The sequence below is a fragment of the Haplochromis burtoni genome, unplaced genomic scaffold, assembly GCF_018398535.1.
Source record: "Haplochromis burtoni strain Fernald_Lab_line unplaced genomic scaffold, NCSU_Asbu1 Contig_204, whole genome shotgun sequence".
Taxonomy (NCBI): Eukaryota; Metazoa; Chordata; class Actinopteri; order Cichliformes; family Cichlidae; genus Haplochromis; species Haplochromis burtoni.
The window spans coordinates 355,988-377,679 of NW_024582565.1; the positions used below are offsets into that span (position 1 = coordinate 355,988).

At 43.3% G+C, this 21,692-nt stretch overlaps 1 protein-coding gene across 5 annotated transcripts; it reads right to left on the reverse strand.

Annotated features, from left to right (window-relative positions):
* Positions 1–546: 546 nt before the first annotated feature.
* shc1 (SHC (Src homology 2 domain containing) transforming protein 1) lies at positions 547–20,090 on the reverse strand. 5 transcript variants are annotated; one of them, XM_042226272.1, is made up of 14 exons: positions 19,865–20,090; positions 15,337–15,381; positions 8,178–8,342; positions 7,879–7,949; positions 7,325–7,385; positions 5,765–5,884; positions 4,649–4,702; positions 4,220–4,271; positions 3,396–3,522; positions 3,159–3,306; positions 2,896–2,953; positions 2,503–2,619; positions 1,689–1,945; positions 547–1,588 (listed from the first exon to the last, which is right to left on the reverse strand). In XM_042226272.1, the coding sequence occupies exons 2-14, from the start codon at positions 15,346–15,348 to the stop codon at positions 1,460–1,462; spliced, it is 1,371 nt and encodes a 456-aa protein (XP_042082206.1). In that variant the 5' UTR covers positions 15,349–15,381; positions 19,865–20,090; the 3' UTR covers positions 547–1,459. The 5 variants fall into 5 exon arrangements, with proteins under 5 accessions (XP_042082206.1, XP_014193498.1, XP_014193497.1 ...); XM_014338012.2 differs by lacking the exon at positions 15,337–15,381 and having other exon boundaries at positions 19,865–20,089; XM_014338011.2 differs by lacking the exon at positions 19,865–20,090 and having other exon boundaries at positions 15,337–15,952.
* Between the last annotated feature and the right edge of the window lie 1,602 nt (positions 20,091–21,692).

Consider the following 21,692-nt stretch of genomic DNA (forward strand, 5'->3'; position numbering starts at 1 on the left):
AATTCATTGCTTAGACTGTTAAACACTTGTCAAAGGGGTCTCCCGCTAACTGCTCTTTTCAATTAGGATATTCTTTAAAGAAATAACACATAGATTGTCGATGCAAACGCATATTAAGGTGTTTAATGTAAACCAAATGCTCAATAATATCTCGTCTAAGCTTCTCCAAACTTACTGAATTTTGTGTTGTGGTTGATTTTGATGTATTTTTTAAAAATCTCCTTTATTGCCCCCCCCATGCACACAATCGTTCCTCTCCACTCTAAAACGGGCATGTTTCGAAATGCATTTCTTTCTACACACATTTGCTCCGATGCCGCAAACGCACAAGATCGATAGGAGTTGTTAATATTCATGGCTTCCTTTTCTGCTTCCTTTTCAACCAAGTTCATGTTCTTTGGCATGACAGGTGGTGCTGACTCAGTTGTGTAAAAGGTGTGTACGTCTGCGTTTAGAAAGGGATTGGGAGGATACAGCTGATTTGATCCTTGCGTACTCAGGATGTCCTTTGATTGATGAGTGCCAAGATAATAAACAGAAATACAGAAAAAAAAAAAAAAAGGAATATACAGTATATGAAGATCATTGGCATAGCAGTCCTAGATTTGCATACAGGCTTTCCTCCAGGGGTTTAAAAGTCCTTAAAAGAGGAGAAGTTGGGGTTGGGGGTGGCCCTCTGATGAGATCGGAACCAAACTCGTATACCTGTACACATATTCTCCAGCCGAATTATTTTATACTAAGGATTGCTGTGAGAGTTTGTGTTTGAGCCTAGTTCAGTCTCAGAAACAAAGAACTCTTGCCATCCAGTTTGTGTTTTATCTAAAATGCTCCAGCAACAGTCTGAGGAGGATTTTTTTCCCTCCTTTCAGAAAGAATAAAGAAAGCACATGCTTAGAAGTACTGAAGATCTCCCTCCATGTCCCTTAATGTTCCTTTCCACACTCTTCAGTTCTGCCATTTCAGTACATGATTCCATGTAGTATTACGTTTCCACTTTTTTTTTCATAATTACAGATAAAGATTTTTTTTTCTTAAAAAACAAAAAGAAAAAAAGATTGCATTTGTTTTCTGCCCCATTCTGTAATTTGCAAAGGGCTCCTTCCTGGTTCACAGTAGGCTGAGAAATTGCAGCAGTGCTTCTCCGCTTTGGAGGAATGCGCCTGATAGTCGGTGATGTCAGCGAAGGAACCGTAGATCACAGTTTGGACAGGAAATATAGCAACAGCAGCAAGTGAGTGATTTTGCAGAGAAACTGGTGATACTTTTTCTATTTTTTTTGGCTTTCTTTGCAATGTGTGTGCATATGTATCGTTGTGTGTTAGGTGTAGTGTTTCTGTGTGCATTAAAGGAAATGAGCGTGTGTGTGTGTGTGTGTGTGGTCGTGTATGTTGTGCAGAACTGATATAATAGTAGGAGTGTATGTTTTTGGTGGTGTATTTCATTGGTGTGGGTAAGGTCAGGCCCTGCGCTCTACTGGCTGTTGCAGACACACTTCACTCCCAGCTGACACAATGGGAAGTCTGTTGTCCATGTGGTAACTGATCAGGTGGCTGACACTCGAAAACCGGTGGTCTTTTGTACGGACCTAAAAAAAGAAAAGGGGAATAAATTAGAGTAAGCTTCAACACCAATATAACCCTTCACTCTGAAATCTCTGTTATGAATTTGATCGTTTCGTGACATACCACTCCTTCTGGGTCAACGAGCAGCAGGTGTTTGGGCTGACCACCCTGCTGTCCCGTGAGGACGTACTGCCCAGGTGTGGTTCCAGACTCCCGCACCAGGAAGTCTCCATCTCGGGTCAACAGTTTCTCTGCTTCCTTACGACTTAGGCTCCCGTGGAACCAGATTTCAGACTGTAATTGCTGCACCATAGAGGGCACTGCTGTCACTGAGTTTGGGCCTCCATGCCCAGAAACCCCCAGGGCATCATCCAGTGGCTCTTGAAAAATGAACACACAGAAATGTATTATTTTGTATTTCACTGTAGATAACATGTTGTCCTGTAGGATCCCATAGCACTGTCTGCATTTCTGCACGACCGATAAATAGGGAAGTGAACCACATTGACTCTGACAGATGCTGCACACAGTTGTGGACTCTGCCGTGAAAAGCTTTATGTAGTCAATCAATAATCTTATACAAATTGCCCCTGTAATGGACAAAGACATTCTAATATCCTTATCTTCCTCTGAGGCTGACTTCTGTGGAGAGCTCCACTGCCAATTAGCATCAGTCATATGGAAATGTAAAATACAAACTGCTTTACTCATCTCACGAGCCCAATGATTAACCCTCTTTTCTTCTCACATGAAAGAAAAATAGCTGATTGCAATTGCCAGAAATTTTGGTCATCTTGATTACAACCCACACACATCACAAATTACCTTTCTTATTTAGTTTTCTCACAGGCTAATGATTTGCACTAGTGTTCAGGATTCAGTCCATTTGAACTTCACTTAGCAGATTTCCAGCAAAAACGCACAAAAAGACACTTACTCATGTCGAAAGCGTCTTTGTGAGCATTTCCGTTTGCTGCAGCTGGGAGGCGAGGTTTATCTACGTTGACGTACGAAGGGTCATCAAACATCTCCCGCCCACCTTCTTTGGCACCCACTAAGAAAAAACAAAATAAAAAAGGAAATAAGTAAAAGTTGCACAAACACAGGAAGAACTTTGCCACGTATTCTCACTTCCTTGCAATTCTAAGAATTTTATCAGGACTAAACAGGGCAAAAACGGAGAGAAAGTTTGACCAATTTCTCGTGATTTAGCAACAAATAATATAAAGAAATATGTTAGTAACCAAAAAAGAAAAAAAAAAGAAAAAAGGACAGGAACGACAGATAAAGTCCAAAGAGATGCACACATGCAGGCAGCGACAGAGCTCACCTGGTAGGGGTGGCAGAGGCTGTTTATGAATGTCATTCTGACCCGGCTGTCCATAAGGCTGCAAACACAGAGGGGTACAAACAAATGCTGAATGCGTGCACCATGTGGGCATCCTCAAAAAAATGTTCTTTTCTGGCTAGTGAAATGATTACAATCTATTTATCTATCACTTAGGAATGACACAAGTAATTGATTAATTAATTAATAAAGTTTTTTGGGGGGTATGCTTGTCTTCCTTTCATGTTGATATGCACGGTTCTCACCAGCGTGGCACCAGGCCGGGTCCTCATGTCAATCACTCCAGCAGGGGGAGGCTGTTTTCCAGGGAAATTATTATAGTACGGGACATCAGGAGGCGGAGCAGCCTCATCTTCTTCTTCCTCCCATGCAGAGCCATCAAATGGAGCCATTCTGTCACAGAGAACAGATACAGAAACAAATTATACGAGACAATATGCAAATACAAGCTCTTGGTTTAGGTTTGTGCAAGCGACAGTTACCTGTCATGAGGTGTGACCAGTTTCGGAGGGTTTTTTAGATACTGTTTAAAACGCAGTTCGAAGGCCTGACCAATGGTGCTGATGACTTCCTGGGCTAAACCCTCCGAACACTCCAGGATATGACATGCTGCAATAAAGAGGCACAAAAAGCTGATAAGCGGGCTTCTTTTGAAGGAAGCATGTGCTCCAACATACAAATACGTTCAGATACAGGTAGAATACAAAAGCACGTATGCATGTACATTTTTATTATGCGCGATGATGTAGGACACATGTAGCAGCTCTAATACATTTTGCACACTCTAGTTTTAACTCAGGAAATTACATAAGCAATGGGATGGCTTCTTTTTTTATAAGCACTGCGTGTTAGAACCTTAATGTCAATAATCTAGCCCGAAGATTTTCACTTTCAGTATTAAACAGAGGAGTGTTTTTGCTTTTTCAGCTGAGAAATGAGCCATAAGTTAACTAATTTAGCTTGCAAACAAACTATGGGACTTCAAAAATAGACATTTGGTGGAAAATGTACTTCTGCCTTTTCTCTACACGCTGGGTGTGTAATGTCTTAGCTCTAGCGGGGTATTTGGCAAATTCAAAGGGGAATAAACAGCTAATAAAGCTATTTAAGTTTGATTTACTTATATTAAGATTAAATTCAGTTCATACATTAATGAAAATGTTTGGTTATATTTGCTGAAAGTAAAAAAAAAAGAGGACTAGTTGCACAGTGCAATGAAAGCAACTACTCTAACTCATGTATTAAAGGATCATTTTATCTACACTGGCAGCTGCTACCTTGGTGAGGCTGTCATTTTGCCACTTACCTCTCTGGTTGACTGGATCTTTGGCCACATATGCTACGTACTCAGCTGTATCCTGAGGGAGACCGACAAGGAAGACAGTCAGAATGGGAAAAATCAATAGGAGGGAAAAGTGAAGGGCAGGTTTAGGACAGAAAAGCTAAGAAGAGAATAAGAAGAAAGAGGTAAAGCGAAGACTTTGGTGTTTAAGCCACAGCAGAAGTTAAAAACTTACAGAGCTTAAAGAAAAGAGAGAGAAGATACGAAGTAAAGAGATAATGTCTGGAAAGAGGGACTGCAGTCCAGGCAATCCAGTAAGGCTGCAATAAAATGAGTGGTATTCAGAGCAATAGACAATGACAGAAGGCAAGGAGGAAGAGCATGCTGGCTGAAGAAAGATGGAAAAAGGCGAGAGTGAGATTTCAGCTGAGAAACAGGGTTTGGCTGACTCACTGGGTCTCCTCCAGAGGCGAAAGAGATGGACTGCATGTGATGATTGGCGATTATCTGTGGAGAAAGAGAGAGAGAAAGAGAGAGGGAGAAAGAAGGAGAGGGAGAAGGAGAGCACGTGGGTGACATGAAGTATGTGGGAAGTGAAATGAAAGCATGTGGATGAAAAGACAAATGTGGAATCATTACTGAGAAAAGTGCTCTTTCCTCCATTGAGCGCTATCAATTGCAGCGGAGATAAAAACTAAGTAGGGACAATGGATGGAACACCTTTTTAACAGTCTGCAACAACCACCCATGTTAGATCAATAACAGCATCAACACTTGCTAATGCTTCAAGCACAGAGTGTGGTCTGTGAGTCCTTAATTGTGATTTGGTATATGTTCTGCATGACATGTTTCTTCGCGCTAATGCGAATGCACTACACCACTGTATACCATCTCCCCAAAGATAAACATCGTGCAGCAGCTATTAACTCATTAGAGGTCTAAGAGGAGGATCACATCCTGCCTTGTGGTAAAGCAGGAATCAAGACAATGGTTAAGAGGGATTTGTGCAGCATCCAGAGTAAATGAGGCAAACAATGAGAAGCAGTTCTAAATATATATCGGGGCATCTCCTGAATATTCCAGGAGGTCACGATACATAATACATATGGAAAAATACTGAGAATTTCTTTTTAAAAAATGATGTTTATATCACTGAGATTCAACCACCTTTAACATTTTAGTGAACTAAACATGTTTACACCATTAACAAGAAGCTGAAAGCAGTGGAAATGATTACAATGCAACTCTGAAGGCAAAGAATAAAAACATTTAGAATTTTTGAAATAAATCATCTGTAGATTGGTCTTCAAAAGTAAGAAAACATCACAAAATCCACACAAAAATCCCTCAAGCAAAGAGATCCCCAGGTTTACTCTGCTTCGGTAAACTCCACAGGCTAAGTGCACTCAGGGTACCTGAAAACATGCCCCATAGCTACAACAGAGAGCTCAGACAATCAAGTGTATTTCTGACTCAAAAGCGAGATTACTGGCTTTCAAGGACAGCTCAACGAAATGCCTGGGTAGAGTTTGAGAAAACAGCAGCTTGAGGTTAGAGCTTCGTTCTAACCTGTTTGCAGTCAGAGGCCAGCAGATTGAGGCTGCTGGTCGAGATGGTGAGGCTGATTGTCATGCCTGCAAACTGTAAATTGCTCTTTCCCAGGATGGACGTTAGACAGCGAGAAGAAGGCTGCAAAAGGAGAGAGAGCAGTTTTAGTAATAATCAAATCAAGGTGCCCAAACCAAAAAGCAACAGGACGTTTTGTTTTTTAAAAAAATTCAACAAAGCATGATAGTCCACTGAGTGCTCCCTGCCTCAGCATGACTCTGTGGGCATATGTGTGGAAATGCCTGTGTGTGTGGGAGTGGGAGAACAGCTGCAATTGTGAAAGTGATCCTGTCTCCAAGGCCAACTGCGACCAATTGGGAATAGACAGGACAGTTCGCATACTGTAGCCTGGGCCAAGAGCATCACACAGACCATGCCAGCACTATTGTGCCAGCATTATTGCGCCAGCACGTTTATCCAAATCCTCCTACTGTTCTCATGGCTTTCATCCATATTTGTTCCAAAATGTTTGGAGTGTGCAGTGAGAAAAGCAGGAGCAACAGGACAGGAAGCACATGCTTGGCCACATTAACCTCAGTCCTGCCAAATCAGAGGCACTAGACTAGTTTAATCTATTCTAGTTTATATCCTATAACTGTATTTTGTCTGCTGTGCTATACTGTCAGACATTCCTTGGTCAAACCCTGCTACAGCAGCAGGCAGCTGAATATAGCCACCTGTTTTATAGACTGTTTGGGTGGATGTTTTTAGGTTTACAGGAATACTGTGCACAGACACTCGCAGTCTTTAAACAGCAGACTGGCGGCTGTGTCTGCTAATCTGTTGTGCTCCTTTGGCCTGACGCTGGCTCCACACAAGCTTCTACTCCACCTCTCCAGCCTCCCTTGTGACAACAGGGAGGGAAAAGAGAGATCAGAGAGTGACTGGTAATTACCTGTGAGTAGTCGGCTAACCACAGAAGTGTACAATCAGCCCAAATCAAGATTTGTGTGTGTATGTGTGTACTTGTAAAGCTATATTTGACGGAATCACTGACTTTTAGATCACTGGAGGAAAAGTGGGGACATTTCGGTTGGTCCTGATTTTTGTGTGTAGGTTAAGGTTATAATTAGGTTTAGATTAGGGATAGGCTCTTCTATGAAGATAAAGAGGCAAGGGAATGGATTAAGTCATGTGCTCATAAAGATAGCCAAACAATAAATGTGCATGTGGTCCAGCTATACTCACGTTTTGGGGACCTAAATCAGTTAACAAAGACACATTATGGAAAAAAAGGAAGTGCCAAATGTGTAATGTTTATAGTTCAGGATCAATGTCATAACAAATAGGAAAAACTCCAGGTTATGAATGCAACTTAATGTAATGTCCTCTAAAATCATGTATACATGGCTCTTTGTGCATTTGTGTGTATACATGAGACTAAATAGCCCACTGACCAAAGGGTGGACAACCGAGCTAAATCTAGCTCTTATCCAGAAAACTCTTCATAACGCTGTCCACTTAAGTCTTATAAATAAATAATGCTCTGTATGGGTGTGTGCTCCTGTATGTAGCGCCTACCTTTCTCCTGCGGGCTCCTTTGGCACCGGGTACTGCCTCACACACCACAGAGATAGCTTCCCTGAAAAATGAAAAACATGCATGTTTGCAAATGGCATGTAATTGACCTAAACACCTTCCCAGATTCACATTTATGGATATTAAATGAGATCTGGCAGCGGGTGATAGAAATTATCGTCCCTGGCGACTGGGCTCGTCTTTGCCACGGAGACAAACATCATTGCGGAAACCAGATGGAAACCACCAGGATTCCAGAACATTCTAATTTGGGGGCTCTGAGAGCGGCAGGCGTGTACATGCAAACACACACGGGCAGATGTAGTCAGATGCTAAAACAGAAAGAAAACAAGCCCCGCAAGCAAAATGGAGCGGAAGCAGGACGGAAAGCGAGCGAGCGGGCAAAGGAGTAAATGCGAGGTGAGTGATGTATGTGTGAGCCATAACATTTTTCAAAGTGTAACCACACTTTTAACATCTCGCCCCCTCAGAAACAAAGCAGAAATGAAACGAGAGAAAGGTCAAACCTGCAGCCGATGAGCTGTGTGTAATCTCACCTGGTGACCTGAGTTCTGGTGTTGAAGTCCAGCGCCCGCATTGATTGTAGCACCTCCACGCATCCCATGTACTGCCCAGGAAACAGGAAGGCAAAACATTAACATTAGACATTTCCTACATCCTGGTCCCATTGGACCAAGGGAACACAACAGAGGAAGAAAGCAACAGTATCCTTTCCTCATTACAGACTCAGTTTCTAAAAATGAAGGGTTTACATGTACACAAAAACAGCTTGGCAAGGGTGACGTGCAACTTTGCATTTAAGCTAGAGGCTACTGAGAATGTGCCAGTCACTTACCCGTACACTGTAGGAAACACCAGTGGTGCTGACCACATTGTCTGAGTGCAGCCAGCCACGGGTGGGCTTGTTGACAAAGGAGCCATGGCGCGTCCACTCGTCTCCTCCCAGCTGCCCTCCTTCCACCCGTGCCCTCCTAGACACCCCTCCTAGCCGGTTCATGTCCTGCAGAGGAGGTCGGGGAGGGGGAGAAGGAGCAGTTAGAAGCGAAACAGGGTGATGAAGTGGTGGGGAGGAGCTAGAGTTGCTCCTGTCATCCCCAGAGGACTCAACAGGTGCCTGAGGTGCCTGAGCTCCCTGTGATTTGCTTGAGGCCTTGAGTCCTGGGAGAAGAGTAGCTGAGACACCCAGACGAAGAGAGCCCATTCTGGGGAAGAAGGAGCAGAAGGTGGTGGGGCTGTTCTCAGCTTGTTGGGGAGAGGAGGGGGGCAAAATGGGAGTGAGAGATGAGGAAGAGAGAGAGGAAGGTAAGCCAGGGGAGGGTGTGAGGGGGGTGACAGGACTGGAAGGAGGAAACGATGATGGATTGGAGTTTGTTTCGTCAGTTGAGCTCAGTGATTCACTCCGAAAATGGGTGTATTTTGTTTTCTCCATAATGAATTGAATCATAATGAATATGCAGTGTCAGTTTTTATATCCGTGCAAGTCCACACAGGCTCTCGTGATTCAAAGTCTCTTTGTCTCAGTATTCAAAGTTTTTCTCTGAAAGGACAAACAGCCATCTGTCTGTCTTGCTCAGTGTAAGAGCTGCATCCATCTGTCTGGTTGTGTATCCTCCACTTGTTTCCAGGCAGCCAAAACCCAACTGCTTTAAAAACGGCTTTATCCACAATGAAAGCAGTATGAGCAAAAGCACAGAGGAAACGTTGGGTGCCCCAGTTAATGGTAAAACACAGACAAAAAAAGCTTTTTAGTGCACCAGTGCAGCTCATGTTGTCATGAGTTCATTTTGAAATTTACTTGAGTGTTTTCTGAGTTCCCAGGAACTGATGAATAGCTTCTTAGCTGTCCACAGACTGTTGCTCTTGGTGTTTTGCCATGATGTAAAACAATATCTGTGACTATCTTGTCCCAACTTAATAGCCTCTGAGTGAGGCCCAGTAATTCAGCTGTCACCAGCACCATGAAGAATCAGCACAAGTGATTGTCTCTCTGAACACCCCCTCATGTGTATGTCTTACTGCTCTGGGGGGGTGCGCATTTCTATGTGATGTGTCTACATGCGTGAGGCAGTATAAACCTTGCCGGCCTACAATGCTTCTTTGATTATCTGTGTATGTTCGTGTTGGCATGCGCTTGTGCGTGCACGTGTGAAGCAGCTCCCCTTGGCAGCTCTATCCTGCTTGACACGGGCCCATAAAAATCCTATTAGCAGCCAGAGAGGGGATTGCAAGGAGGGCCGTGCACGCTAACGCGGCAGCGACGCACACATTATACACAGCCTCAGCTGGTCGATACGACAGCAAGCACCTGCAGAGCTCAATGAAGCCCAGAACTGCTAAAGAAGAGAGAGGAGGCTTACTGATGTATGGCCAGTCTCCAACTCTTGGTAGCAGCACACTTTCTTTAACGCCTACTTTTCACTCCCTCTCTCTCTTCCTCCAAATGCTTTCATGTCCTCTCTGAATGGCCCTCGCTCTCTCTCTCCCTGCTTCTTCTTCTTCTTCTCTTCTCTTCCAGATTACCTCTGGCGCAGGCGCCTTCCCTTTCTCTGAACTCTTTCCTCCCTTCTCTCTGTCTCCTCTCTTATCCTGGAAGTCTTCTCTCTTCCTCCACACTATGTACTCCGCCAGCCTCTGTCTCTCCAACGCCTCCGCCCTCTCCCGCGCCACCACTTCCTCTCTCCTCTTCCAGATGATCTCTCGCTCCCCCTCTCCCCCTCCCTCGTCTGCTCGCCCGTTCTCCAGGCTGTCCCGTTTAACAGTCCCTCAGTCGAAAAAAATAAATAAAAATAATATTGAGCCCTGTCTTTCTGCTTCCCTTAGCTTTAGGATTATAGATGGTTAAAGGCTAGGCATGGTAACCTTTGACACCAACAGAAACCCTAAAGACAAAAAGTGAAGTACTTAAGACTGCACTGGCAGAGTTGAATCTGTTCCTGACTGATGTTCCTGATATAGCTAAAACAAGTGAGCCTGTCTTGTTTCAAGTGTGTTCCCTAAAACTGGCCACATAGGGTGTTGATTTTTTTCTTCCTGGAGCACCATTAGATAGCGGTAGTTTGAGTCTGAGATGCTGCCTGTGTCTGGTACACTGACACACACTGCAGTAGCACGGTGGTGATGTAACACTGAAGAATGTAGGTCATTGGCTGATAACGACTACCGGTGGTCTTGTTGTGATGGTAATGAGACCTGATTGGTCAGGTTTGAACTCCCAACCCAGGGTTCCCTGAATGGTGCTGAGGCTCACCAGTGTTCAACATGTAGTCACTCGCCCAGCTGGAAATGCTCAATCAAAACTGCTGTTAGGCTGATTTCTCTATGCACGGCTGTTTTCACCTTGTAACTTTATTACGGCCTAGTTCAAATAGCAATCGCAGAACAGAGTTATTTACCTGAGAGAAAAATATTGACACTGTCACAGATGATATGAACGAGCCAAGAGTTATATTCCTTCCTTATCTAAGGCAGGGCTTATCAAGCAGCAAGTAAGCTCTCTCTACTGTACAGACACCATCTCACATCTCATAGTCTGCATAGTCCAATCTAGAAGGCAAACAACAGTCTGTTTACATTAACAGTCTCTCACAAACCGGAGCCCCACAATTAAAACAGTCTGCAACAGTTTGACCTCAGTAGGAGGCAAAGCTACACCTACAGTCCAGCAGTAAACTGGCTGGCTGACCTACAACTTAGTGCTGCTGAGGCACTAGTCATACTTACAATCTGTTGACCTTTGCTCGCTCAAAGGAGAAGGTTTACACCCACCTTTTCCACAACACATACAAAAGTCTGTAAAAGTGGCACCAGCGTTTCAGTAATGCCAAGCAAAAAAGGTTGATTATTTATTTCCTCCTCACACTAAGATTTCAGAACTTCATTCTGCCTGAAGGACAGCCCGCAAGCTGGTGGTGGGCGCTCAATGCATGGCAAAGGAACAGTCGCCTACACCAGTCTAGCACCACAGAGGGATTGTCTAGCAATTCTAGCTAGTCATCCATCTGGTCTTGGCCAGAAAGCACCATGGAGGATCCAGTCATACTTATGAACTGCAAGACAGGCTGGGACGATCTCCAGAAAGCTGTAAAGCATCTAATAAAACCAGAACTTAGTCCGTAGAGATGAATAGCACTTAAAAAGGCAAACTATTCAACCTCAGTAGACTTGCTAACACTGGAGAGAAATTCAGGTGCTGTTAAAAAAAAAGGGAGCTGCTGAAATGCTCTATGGGCAGAGTTAACCCTGGCTCTTCCCAGGGATGTTTTAGTGCACCGAACACAGTGTAGGTCAGGTGACTGCAGAGGAGATGACCCTCTACAGGAAGAGAAATCCTGAGTCACCTAGAGACAAACAGCAAAAGGAAAAGGCTGTGACAAACACAGCTAATGACTGGTGATTGGTGGCCTTGGGGCCACGCAGCTGTGATATGTACAAGTGAAATCAGTACTGTAATCTAATTCATCCAGTCATTTCTGATAAGAGCTCATCAGTTTGACTGATGGAAATGGTAGTTGTCATTAATAAATGTGAGATCGGGACAGGCTGGACGGAGATGAGTCGTACAAGGCGAACACGGAGAATTGGGAGGGGGAGACAGGTGACCTGAAACAACCCTGATTCCCGGAGCTGGCCGAGCTCCGCAAAGACAAGGACTGTCTAGTAGAGAAGAAGGGAAACAAAAACTCTAAAAACTGACACAAACAATGAACTAATCTTGTTTTATCAAGTAAATATATACAATTACCAAACGGCACAGCACCAGTTTAAAAAGATAGGACAAGGAAAACCAACTTTACATCTTGTTCTGTCTGCAGCTGCTGCCCGTTGCTATGGCAACAGACATTAAAAGAGATGCCTGCAGAGGATATATACTGAGAAGTCCTGACAACAGCAGAAATCTTCAGACAAAGAGATAACCGCTTTGTCAAATCACATTGCAAGCAATTAGTAGCTCCATCAAAGGCTCCACATTAGAGCTCTTTTTTTTTCATCCAACAGGAGAAAAACTACAGACTCCTAGAAAGATCAATATGGTTCAGGAAATGATCAAAGTTTGGCCGGCATCCCGCCAGCCATAAAACCGAATCAATGTTGACATCCGATGTCGGTCGCTTGCACTGACTCCGACTAGGGCATGTAAAACTGACACTGTTTTCAAAGAATAATAATCTATTTTCTAATAACTGTATAAACAAGAATTTCACCAAGAATTAACATCAAAAAGACAACTCATGTTTAGAAAACTTGCATAAAAACAACCTGAATATTCTGTGCAGCAGCTAACAAAGATTAGAATGATTGTATAACATCCTGCAGAGTAGATCCTACGCTCATGAAGGATAGGAAAAGAAAATAGAAAATCACAAAGGGAGTCTGTATTTCCAAAAAAAGAAAAGAAAAAGTAATTAAACTGTTCTGTATAAAGTGAGTCTTATCGATTTCCCTAAGTGTTTTAATGAATGGCAAAAAAACAAAACAAAAAAACAAAACAAAAACCGAAGTAGTTCCTTTTTTGGTTTATAAAGCATGCAATTGATAATCCACGGTGATTCTCCTAAAGCTAGGTTCCGTATTCACATAAGAACCACATTAATGTTTAAACGGCCACAGCTTGTCCGATCATTCGTCCTCTCCTTCCTCTTCCTAGCTTTCCCTTCGTCCACTCCCCGAAAAACGTGCTTCTCCTCTGATCCGCTCTTCCGCTCGATTAATTCACAAAGTCACTGCCGGCAGCTCCTCTCCATCTATCCTCTCCTCCGTTTGGCTGCCTCCTCTTTTCGTCCCTCCTCTCACTCTCTCTCTCTCTCTCTCTCTCTCTCACTCTCACTCTTTCAGCAGATGGTGAAATGGCAGTGTTGCCAGGATGGATGATGGTAGTCCTTCATTGTGCTCCTCTTCTCCCCTCACGTCTGTCTCTCATCCCCACTTTCCTTCCACCTCTGTCTGTCTGTTAGAGGCACAAGCACACTGTCTGTCCTCCCCTCCTCCCTGTCTGGGTGGGTGATGCTGCCTCCCATTCTTAGTCTCTCTCTTTCATACACACACACACACGACCGCGCCACAGCCTGTGCCCTCCCCACCTTCTTTTCTCCCATGCTACCTCCTTCCTGTTTCCTTCCCTTCCCCCCACCTCCTCTCTGCAGCCAGAGTCATTTAGCAGTATACATGTGTATGCACAGCAAGATGCTGCACTTCTACTCAGAAATGCACACACTCCAAGGAGAGATGGAGATGGGGATGGGGAAGGAGGAATGAAGGGAAGGGAAGAGAAGGGAAGGGATGGTGGATACATGTGTTTGTGTGTGCATGTGGAGGGTGGGCTGTTCATGTTGGGTATTCAACGCTCCTCCCTTATTCATGTTTGGTAACCTGAGAAACACAGTTAAAGAGTGAGGGGAAGAGAGTGAGAGAGAGAGAGGAAGGATGGATATAGATAGCCTCTGTGTGCTGTGACATGAGGTCACTCTATATAACCTTGATAAAAGTGGACAAAGTGAGGGGAAAAAGGAAAGCAGACTGCACTCGCATGATGATAAATATTTCCAATGTTAATACATGACTACAGCACTCTAGGGGAAAAGACTGGAAGACATAAAGCAGAAATCCCACAGATTGGTCTTGACATTTGAGCGCATCTGATGAGAAGGCAGTGTTGCGGAAAGTAGAGGAAACCACACATAGAGTGACACAGGAACCCGGCAGAGTGGATAGCAGAGTCCTCAAATGACACCCCAAAGAGTCCCCGCAGTACCAATTTTCACCACTACACCATCATCGTGAGCTCAAGCAGTGCACTCAAGGATGTGAAGGTTCATAATGAGACAACTGCAGACAGCTAGCATTCGTCATCATACACAGTGATCTGATTGGTAGTGATGGGCATGATTGGCGAAGAAGACACCCTCCACCGCCCAGAACCAGCGAAACACACGATACACTGTGGCTTAGGGTTGACCTAATTGAACATTTTGTGCTCCCTTATTAGATTGAGTGAATTAACAGTTCAGGTGCCATCTTGAATTTACATTAAAAAGATAGCAACCACACTGAGCTAACAGCTTATTCAGTACACCCAACTAAAACTCATTGTACGATCTACTGTACAATATAAAGCACCTTGAGGCAACTGTTGTTGTGTTTTGGCGCTAGATACATAAAATTGAATTGAATTGAAAACTACTGCAGTTCAGCCAGTTTCTTCTCCATGGAGCCGCAACCTCCAAAAATAACCAAACATATCCATCTGAAAATATAGATATGGGTTTTTTAGCTCATAAAGGTACGATTTATCTCACAGCTTCCAACTGCATTTGTTTTATTTGGGTGCAACTAATAAACTGCAGAGGAAGTAAAGTTACCATCCCATTCAAACCACAATAAATTTACATGCACAGGGCTGTACAATTACTGAAGCACGATTTCAAAATGACTTTAGTTTCCAGTTCTTTCTTGCAGGTGAAAACTTGTGCAATATTAAAGATAGCAAATGAGGAGTAAAAAAGGAGGGGCGTGTGATTTTTCTGCATCACACTGTACTGCTTCTTAGAAGGCTGCGCTTTGTTGAAACATCTCTTAAATAAGGTTTTTGTTTTATGTTGCATATGCTACTTGGAAACCCTTTTAAATGGGTCAGAGAACATTCCAGTTTGTTTCATATCAAAGCCTGAAACGTGACACTTTCATAACGCTCGATTATAATTTCATGAAAATGGAAAGCAGGCATCTTAATTGGTGAAATATTGCACACCAACTACAATCACTCTTGTGTCCACAGTATCTTTGAGAGCAATTTTATTTTATTCTTGGTGTAATTGTGCAGCCCTGAAATTACAGTGCTTTAACAAATAATGCTTATTTTACACATATGCCCACCAGGGCTGGATGCGAGAGTCTGTTCATTTCTATATCATATCAGAAATTTAGAAGCAGCAACTCCTTTGCCACTGTGGCACGATGTGTTTTTTTGATCAGCTGCTTGTATCATTTTAATGCCTTACCATATATTCCATCGGCCAGCACAGGCAGCGTGTGAGTCTGTAGCCCTAAAAACACCAAGGTGCACATCAACACACAGTACACAAAAGCATACACAGTCGCAGACAAGCACACACGCACACAAATCAAAGAGCAAATTACAGCGTGCTCCAACCAGCGCCCTTGCAGCCACTTGACTTCCAGCATGCTTTGCTCCCAGCATCAGCTGTGGAGAGAGTCATGGGACCTTCTTCATATCGAGCACACAGACACACAACACTGACACAGGGCAGAGGCCGGGCGATACTGAGAGGGATAAAGTAACGGAAAGCGAAGGAAGGAGAGAGGAAGAGTGAAAGGAGAAAGGCAGAAATCCGTTGTGCGTGTTGAAACATACCCTGTGGAATGAAAAGAATCAACTCATAGGACTGCATGTGTAGGTTGTTTGTGTTTCAGCTTGCCCAGCGCGAGTTAGCAAGTGTGAGTTTTGGTGTTCTGCGCCTGCAGAAGTCTGTGGAAACTGCAGCTAGTCAGTGTTTATTAGATGAAACAGTCGGAGACAGACTAAGAAAGAGCTCTGGATCTAATGCACACGCTGCAGGGCCACATCTGCAGTCTGCTCATACACTGTATATGTGTGTGTGTGTGTGTGTGTGTGTGTGTGTGTGTGTGTGTGTGTGTGTGTAATGTGATTTGACCCACCTCACTTATCCTTATTTGAACTAGTCAAAAAAAAAAATTAGCAAAGATGAGTAAAGAGGCATCGATGCTGACATTTTCTCTTGGATTCTTGCCAGAGATGCTGACTAACATCAATTCCCATTATCAAGGCAAGTCAGACAAGAGTCGAGTAAAGAATGAACAATAGAAGGGAGAGAGGGAGGAAGCGTAACTCACACGGGAAAGTCTCAAACGTAAACACAAATAAGCAGGCACACTGGAAAAAGGCAATCAAATTTTCAAAAATTAGGATGAGGGTGAACATTAGATTAGCCACGGCTTCAGCAGGAGTACTTTCTCGCGGCTTAGTAGCTCACTACGCACACAGCAAACATGTGAGCTGGCTATTTTGGGTTGTGCTTCCACCACCACCACCACCACCCCTCCTGTAACCACACTCCCACATCTCTATCTCCTTCCATCATTCTTTTCCTGCCACCACTTACTGCTTTGCTCCACTTACGACTTCCACTTACAACTTCCTTCTCGGTTTAACGGCTTACTTGTCAGAAACTGCGGTGTTTCTACACCGAGGTTCCAGCTGAACCTTTGAACATTGTCTGGCGTAACCTTTAGTCCTCCGTAGCAGCAAGTATCGAAATTCTTCAAGGGTTCAAGTTTGCATGAAATACTTGGGTCAGGGTTTTTTTTTTTTACACAAACATCTGTTTCCGGATTTAAGTCATAGCTGTGCAAACTTTGTGCAGTTTGCTTTTGCTCAATTAGCAAAAGTTCTGATCACACAGCAAACTGGGGTGAACAACTGAAAGCGAAGTGCAAACGCAATTTGATTCAAACTTTTTTCTACTGGACAACCACACCACTTCACCCATTAAGACTGTGTCATCTAATTTAAGTACATGTTGCTGAGTCGCTGCTTTTACTGTTATTTTAACAAGTTTCCAAGTCGATTTATTTTAGTGCTGTGTCTTTAAACATTGCTTCATGTCCAAGTGTATCTGAATAATGTTAACCAGTGGCTTCTGAAAAGTGCATGCTGAGGAGCGGATACACAGAATAATCAACGCTACAAAACAATAACAGCTAGGAGATTTTAACTTGACCCTAAAGTGACCCTAAAGAGTTACTTCAATACTATTAACACTAAGCTGAAGTAAGATGTGGGATCATTCCATCTAAAAACATCACATTTTCTGCTCAGCCACCTGTGATTTGCCTGAAAATGTTACAGTTTAATTCGGACAGAAATGTGTGATTACTGGGAAACGTTAACCTTGCAAAAGACAACTGGTGCACATTTCTAAACGTTTTAAAGCTGTATTCCACAATAAGATCAAATAAAAGATGCAGAATCCCTTTTAAAATGCAATTACTACTCACCGAAATGAAGAAAATGCTATTTTTTATTCAGATTTTGTGATGATTGATCAAATATGATAATTATGTTAAGCTGTACCCAGCAGAGAGTCTTCCCCAGATAGTACAAAATTCTGGAGTTTCTTGGAGTACAAGAACTTTACTTAAAACTGAGAAAATAACTGTTAAATATATACATATTTAGCCTGCTTTGTGGGCATGAACATTCAGGCTTATCATTATGCACTTTAAAATATACTGAAGACCTCCGGTGAAGCGAGCCTGAAGGAATCCTGATCTGCAAGAAGAGACACCGTTTGAAAATGCAATCTCAGCTTTCTGAGTAAAGAGAGACAAACCACAATAAAGACACAAACAGACTTTCAAGTTAGATACGTGGCACCACAGAGTCACTCTGCTGTAAAGCGCTGCATATAAAAATGCAACAACCAGAGTCTCATACAGAATTCAGAAAAACCATCAGCAGCCATCACGCTGCTAATGAAATTCCGCCGAAGCTGCACTAACTTCTGTTTTTTAGCATCGCACGGGACGAGATGTTAATCAAACTGTGGCTCACGCAGTGCGCTGAGCACGCCGCGCTAGACTGAGCACCGCAGGAGGAAACGCAGCTGAGACTCGGCTCTATTGTATGAAGGCAGTGACGGACAACCACATGCTATGGCCTCAAAAACAAACTCCTACAGTTGGTTTCCAGAATGCGCTCATACACACCAGGAAGTAGAAAAAAAACGCGAACAAACAACCCCCCTCCCCACATGGTCGGAGAGACAGACAGATAGAGTACATGAGCCAGACAGAAGAAACCTGAGAAAAACACATCCTCACAGGTCAAGACACCCACACAAAAAGCGTATGTAGTGTCGACAGTCTCGAAGTGTTTATAAGAGCTTAGCACCTCAGCACTGTGTTTTGTCAATAGTGATGCACCACAGGCCGAAATCCAAGTCTAATATCTGCGGTAATATTTGCACTGCTGACAAAAATCGAATTCTTTATTTTTGAATTGGCTGTGCGTCTGAGACGCACGGACTCCGTGCACAGCTGTCAAGCTGAAACCGCTGTAACAATCAAGTGTCACACCTCCCGTCAATCAAGGCGAAGGCTTTTACCGGTGACCGAGGGGTTTGAAGGGAATTGGACAGATCCAATTTTAATCAAGTGGATTTTGGTTTACGTTGGAGTGTGATGGAGTGGCCGAGGTGCTCGACTTTGGCTGACAGTTTGTGTCCCAGACTGTCCTCCTGCCTGTGCTGTGTTTGTTTACGTAGGTCTAAGACGCACACGGCCTATTTGTCAGGCTCCTGACATGTGTCTGAATCTACCGCTTCTTGGGATCAGATGTTGACTGGACCTTCCCTCGGCCTCCATTTCATCGGTGGAGATAACTTGAGTCATATAATATCGTGTCAGCGGCTGCTGGTCTGAGCGGTATGGTTGACCCTGATAACAGCACTGAGCCCACTGCTTTCAGCTACCTCAATCACAGCACATAGCCTTGAGTCTGCTTCTATAATAGTCTGTCTGCCCTTCACTTGTTTACCGCAAACTTTAACTCTGTCACACTGACCCTGTTTTACACATCTGAGGTGCGTTTTGGTGACCGTTCTCCATGGATGCGCACAAAAGGGGTAACATTAAGTAAGCTTTTTTTAATGTCTGACTTTGTACAGATTTGCGAGTGGGTTCGTGTGTGTACTGATAGCTCCTAAGGCTTATCTCACTGACACTTTATAGCCTGAAGCAAATCAGGCAGATTTCAGCAAAGCTAGGACAGGCTTTAGTCCCTAAAGCAAAAATAAACACAAGTTTATTAAATAGTGAAGGAGTAGTGAAAAGTATCTTTCATAATAATCTCCAATGTGATGGGAAAAAACTTGTTCTGGGTGCAAGAGTCCTACACCTTTTTTCCCCGCTTTTATACAAAAGAGGGAAAGTAAGAAGGTTGGAGAAGACGACAGCAGCAAAAAGTTGCCCCTTTATACCAAAAAATGTCCTCAAATAACTGTCTTATTTTGCTCAGGTCTAGTTTGAGTTTATTGGCGCCTCTTAAAAAGAAATGGCATGTGAGTGACCTGCTTTCTGTTGTTTTTGCTCGTCCAGAGGACACAATGATGACTTCTGATCACTTTCTCTTATAAACATTTTATCAGAGGCTCCAACAACAGCTCACTTAGGTTTCAGGTTTTAATAATAAAACCTGGCAACACACACACAAAGTTTGAAAGCACAAAGTTAAACATTTAGTTAACTCGTGCACGCCCCAGTCTAACCATTTACATATTTCTTACAGTAACCCAACAGGCTCGACTGCACCGTGGCGTAACATAACAACGAAACATTGAATTGTCCGGCAGAACTATGTGTCCCCACAAATTTAGCACATAATCAGTTTCCTCACACTTTTCATACGTGCTATAGCTGACGCACAGCACGCAGAGACCGCACCATGCCCCCCCAAAAAAGTGTGGGCAACTTTAACGAGCAACTTACCAGCTCTGTTCCTCCCTTTCCCTTGAATGCCCCTCCTGCCCACCAAGCTCTGTTGCTGCTGTTGCACAAATTTCAGCTTAATTTCATATAACAGGGCAAAGGGTCGAAAGTATTGTCCGCCGGGATCCTTGTATATTTGATGCTTAACTTCATAAAAGAAGACTCTAAACTTCTTCTTTCCTCTCCCTTTCCGTCCCTGCCTCCTCCCCCTACCTCCCCCTCCACGATCACGACAGAAGTCACTTCCGCGAACAACGCAGCGTCATCCGGCTCCTCTCTCTCTCTCTCTCTCTCTCTCTCTCTCTCTCTCTCTCTCTCTTTCTTTCTCTTCAGTTCCCCCACTCCCGTGCGAGTGTGTGCGTGCGTACGCGCGCGCGTACCATTTTGCACCTGGACCACTCAGTGTAGGTTGCGCAAAAGTGGAAACCCTGACCGCCAGCCATAAGTCTGCAGCTGAACATGTACTTTACCGTAGATAAATACAGCGCAAGAACAGCTGTTTTACGCCTGAAGTTTTGCTTTTTCCAGCATTTAGAAAGAGACCGCGATTACCCGCATCCGCTACCAAAACAAACCATCAGCATCAGCTCAGGGCATAAGCTGCTGGTCCCCGCTTCGAGGTGTTATTACCGCAAAGAAATTGACATAACTACATACGCACTGTCGTCCACATATGTTTTAAACACGTTTTTGTGTTGTCCATACATGTCCATACATTTGAATATGATTCTCGTTTCTTTGCTTTTCTTTTTTTAAAGCAGTTTGGTGATGAGATAACTTTCTTCAGGCCGCAGCCTTATACCACCAATAAGTAAACATATTGTGCAAGACGCTAAAGCCCACGAACTAGATCTTTACCACAGATTGTATGCATAATACACATATTATCACGTACGAAGGCAAAGGAGTGGCGGAATTCTACAGTTTCAGAACATGCTGATTCAGTGGATCGGTTCATGCGTTGCTGCACTGACACGTGCGCTTTTTTTCTTTTTTTTCCCACTGAAGCATGTAAAAATGTACCCGTGAAGCAAGTTTGCCCTTATTTGACTCAAATGCATTCCCTCCAGGAAGCAAAACGAATACAGTTATGCTTGGATCTAAGAATGTTGTGCTTACATCTCAGAATTGCCCATTCACGTAATCATTTCTAGTTTTATATAATTATATGATAGCCCATCACATAATTGTATCACACAAAGCATTTTTATTTTTCACGTTGATAAGGACTTGTTCTGCAATCCCAGTCTGCTGAGTAAGATAAGATAAAACAGCTGTTATTACTCCTACATATGGGAAATGGGCATTATTACAGCAGCAAAGTAGACAGATAATAATAACTGAAACAATAATAAAACAATAGAATACTTTATTATTTTGTAGGTCATATGATCTGATAGAAAAACAATACATAAATCAAGCGTTGTACGCGCTCTGGTTAAGCGGACATAAAGGTACAAGGAGTTACGTTGAATGATCAGTGGTTAAATTGATTAATTTTTAATGAATTCAGACAGACAGAGTATATCTTAAACCGTCGATGTGTTTGAAGGCAGTAAAATGCTGTGCGCGAGAATCAATTCGTCTCTCACTTCGGTTTAATATTTCATCCACAAGCAGACAAAACTGTTAAATATATGCCAACATGCTCCACCCACAGGCGAAAAAGGTAATTATGAGTTTAATAACAGCATTTAGGTTTCGTGGAGTTCACTCCTCCAGTCAGCAGGGGCGCACGAGTGACAGTAATCTATTTTGAATCGGGCAAAGGAAGGAGTGATTCTCCGTCCTCTTCCGGGTGGTGGTGCAGCAGTAAAGTTATGTTACT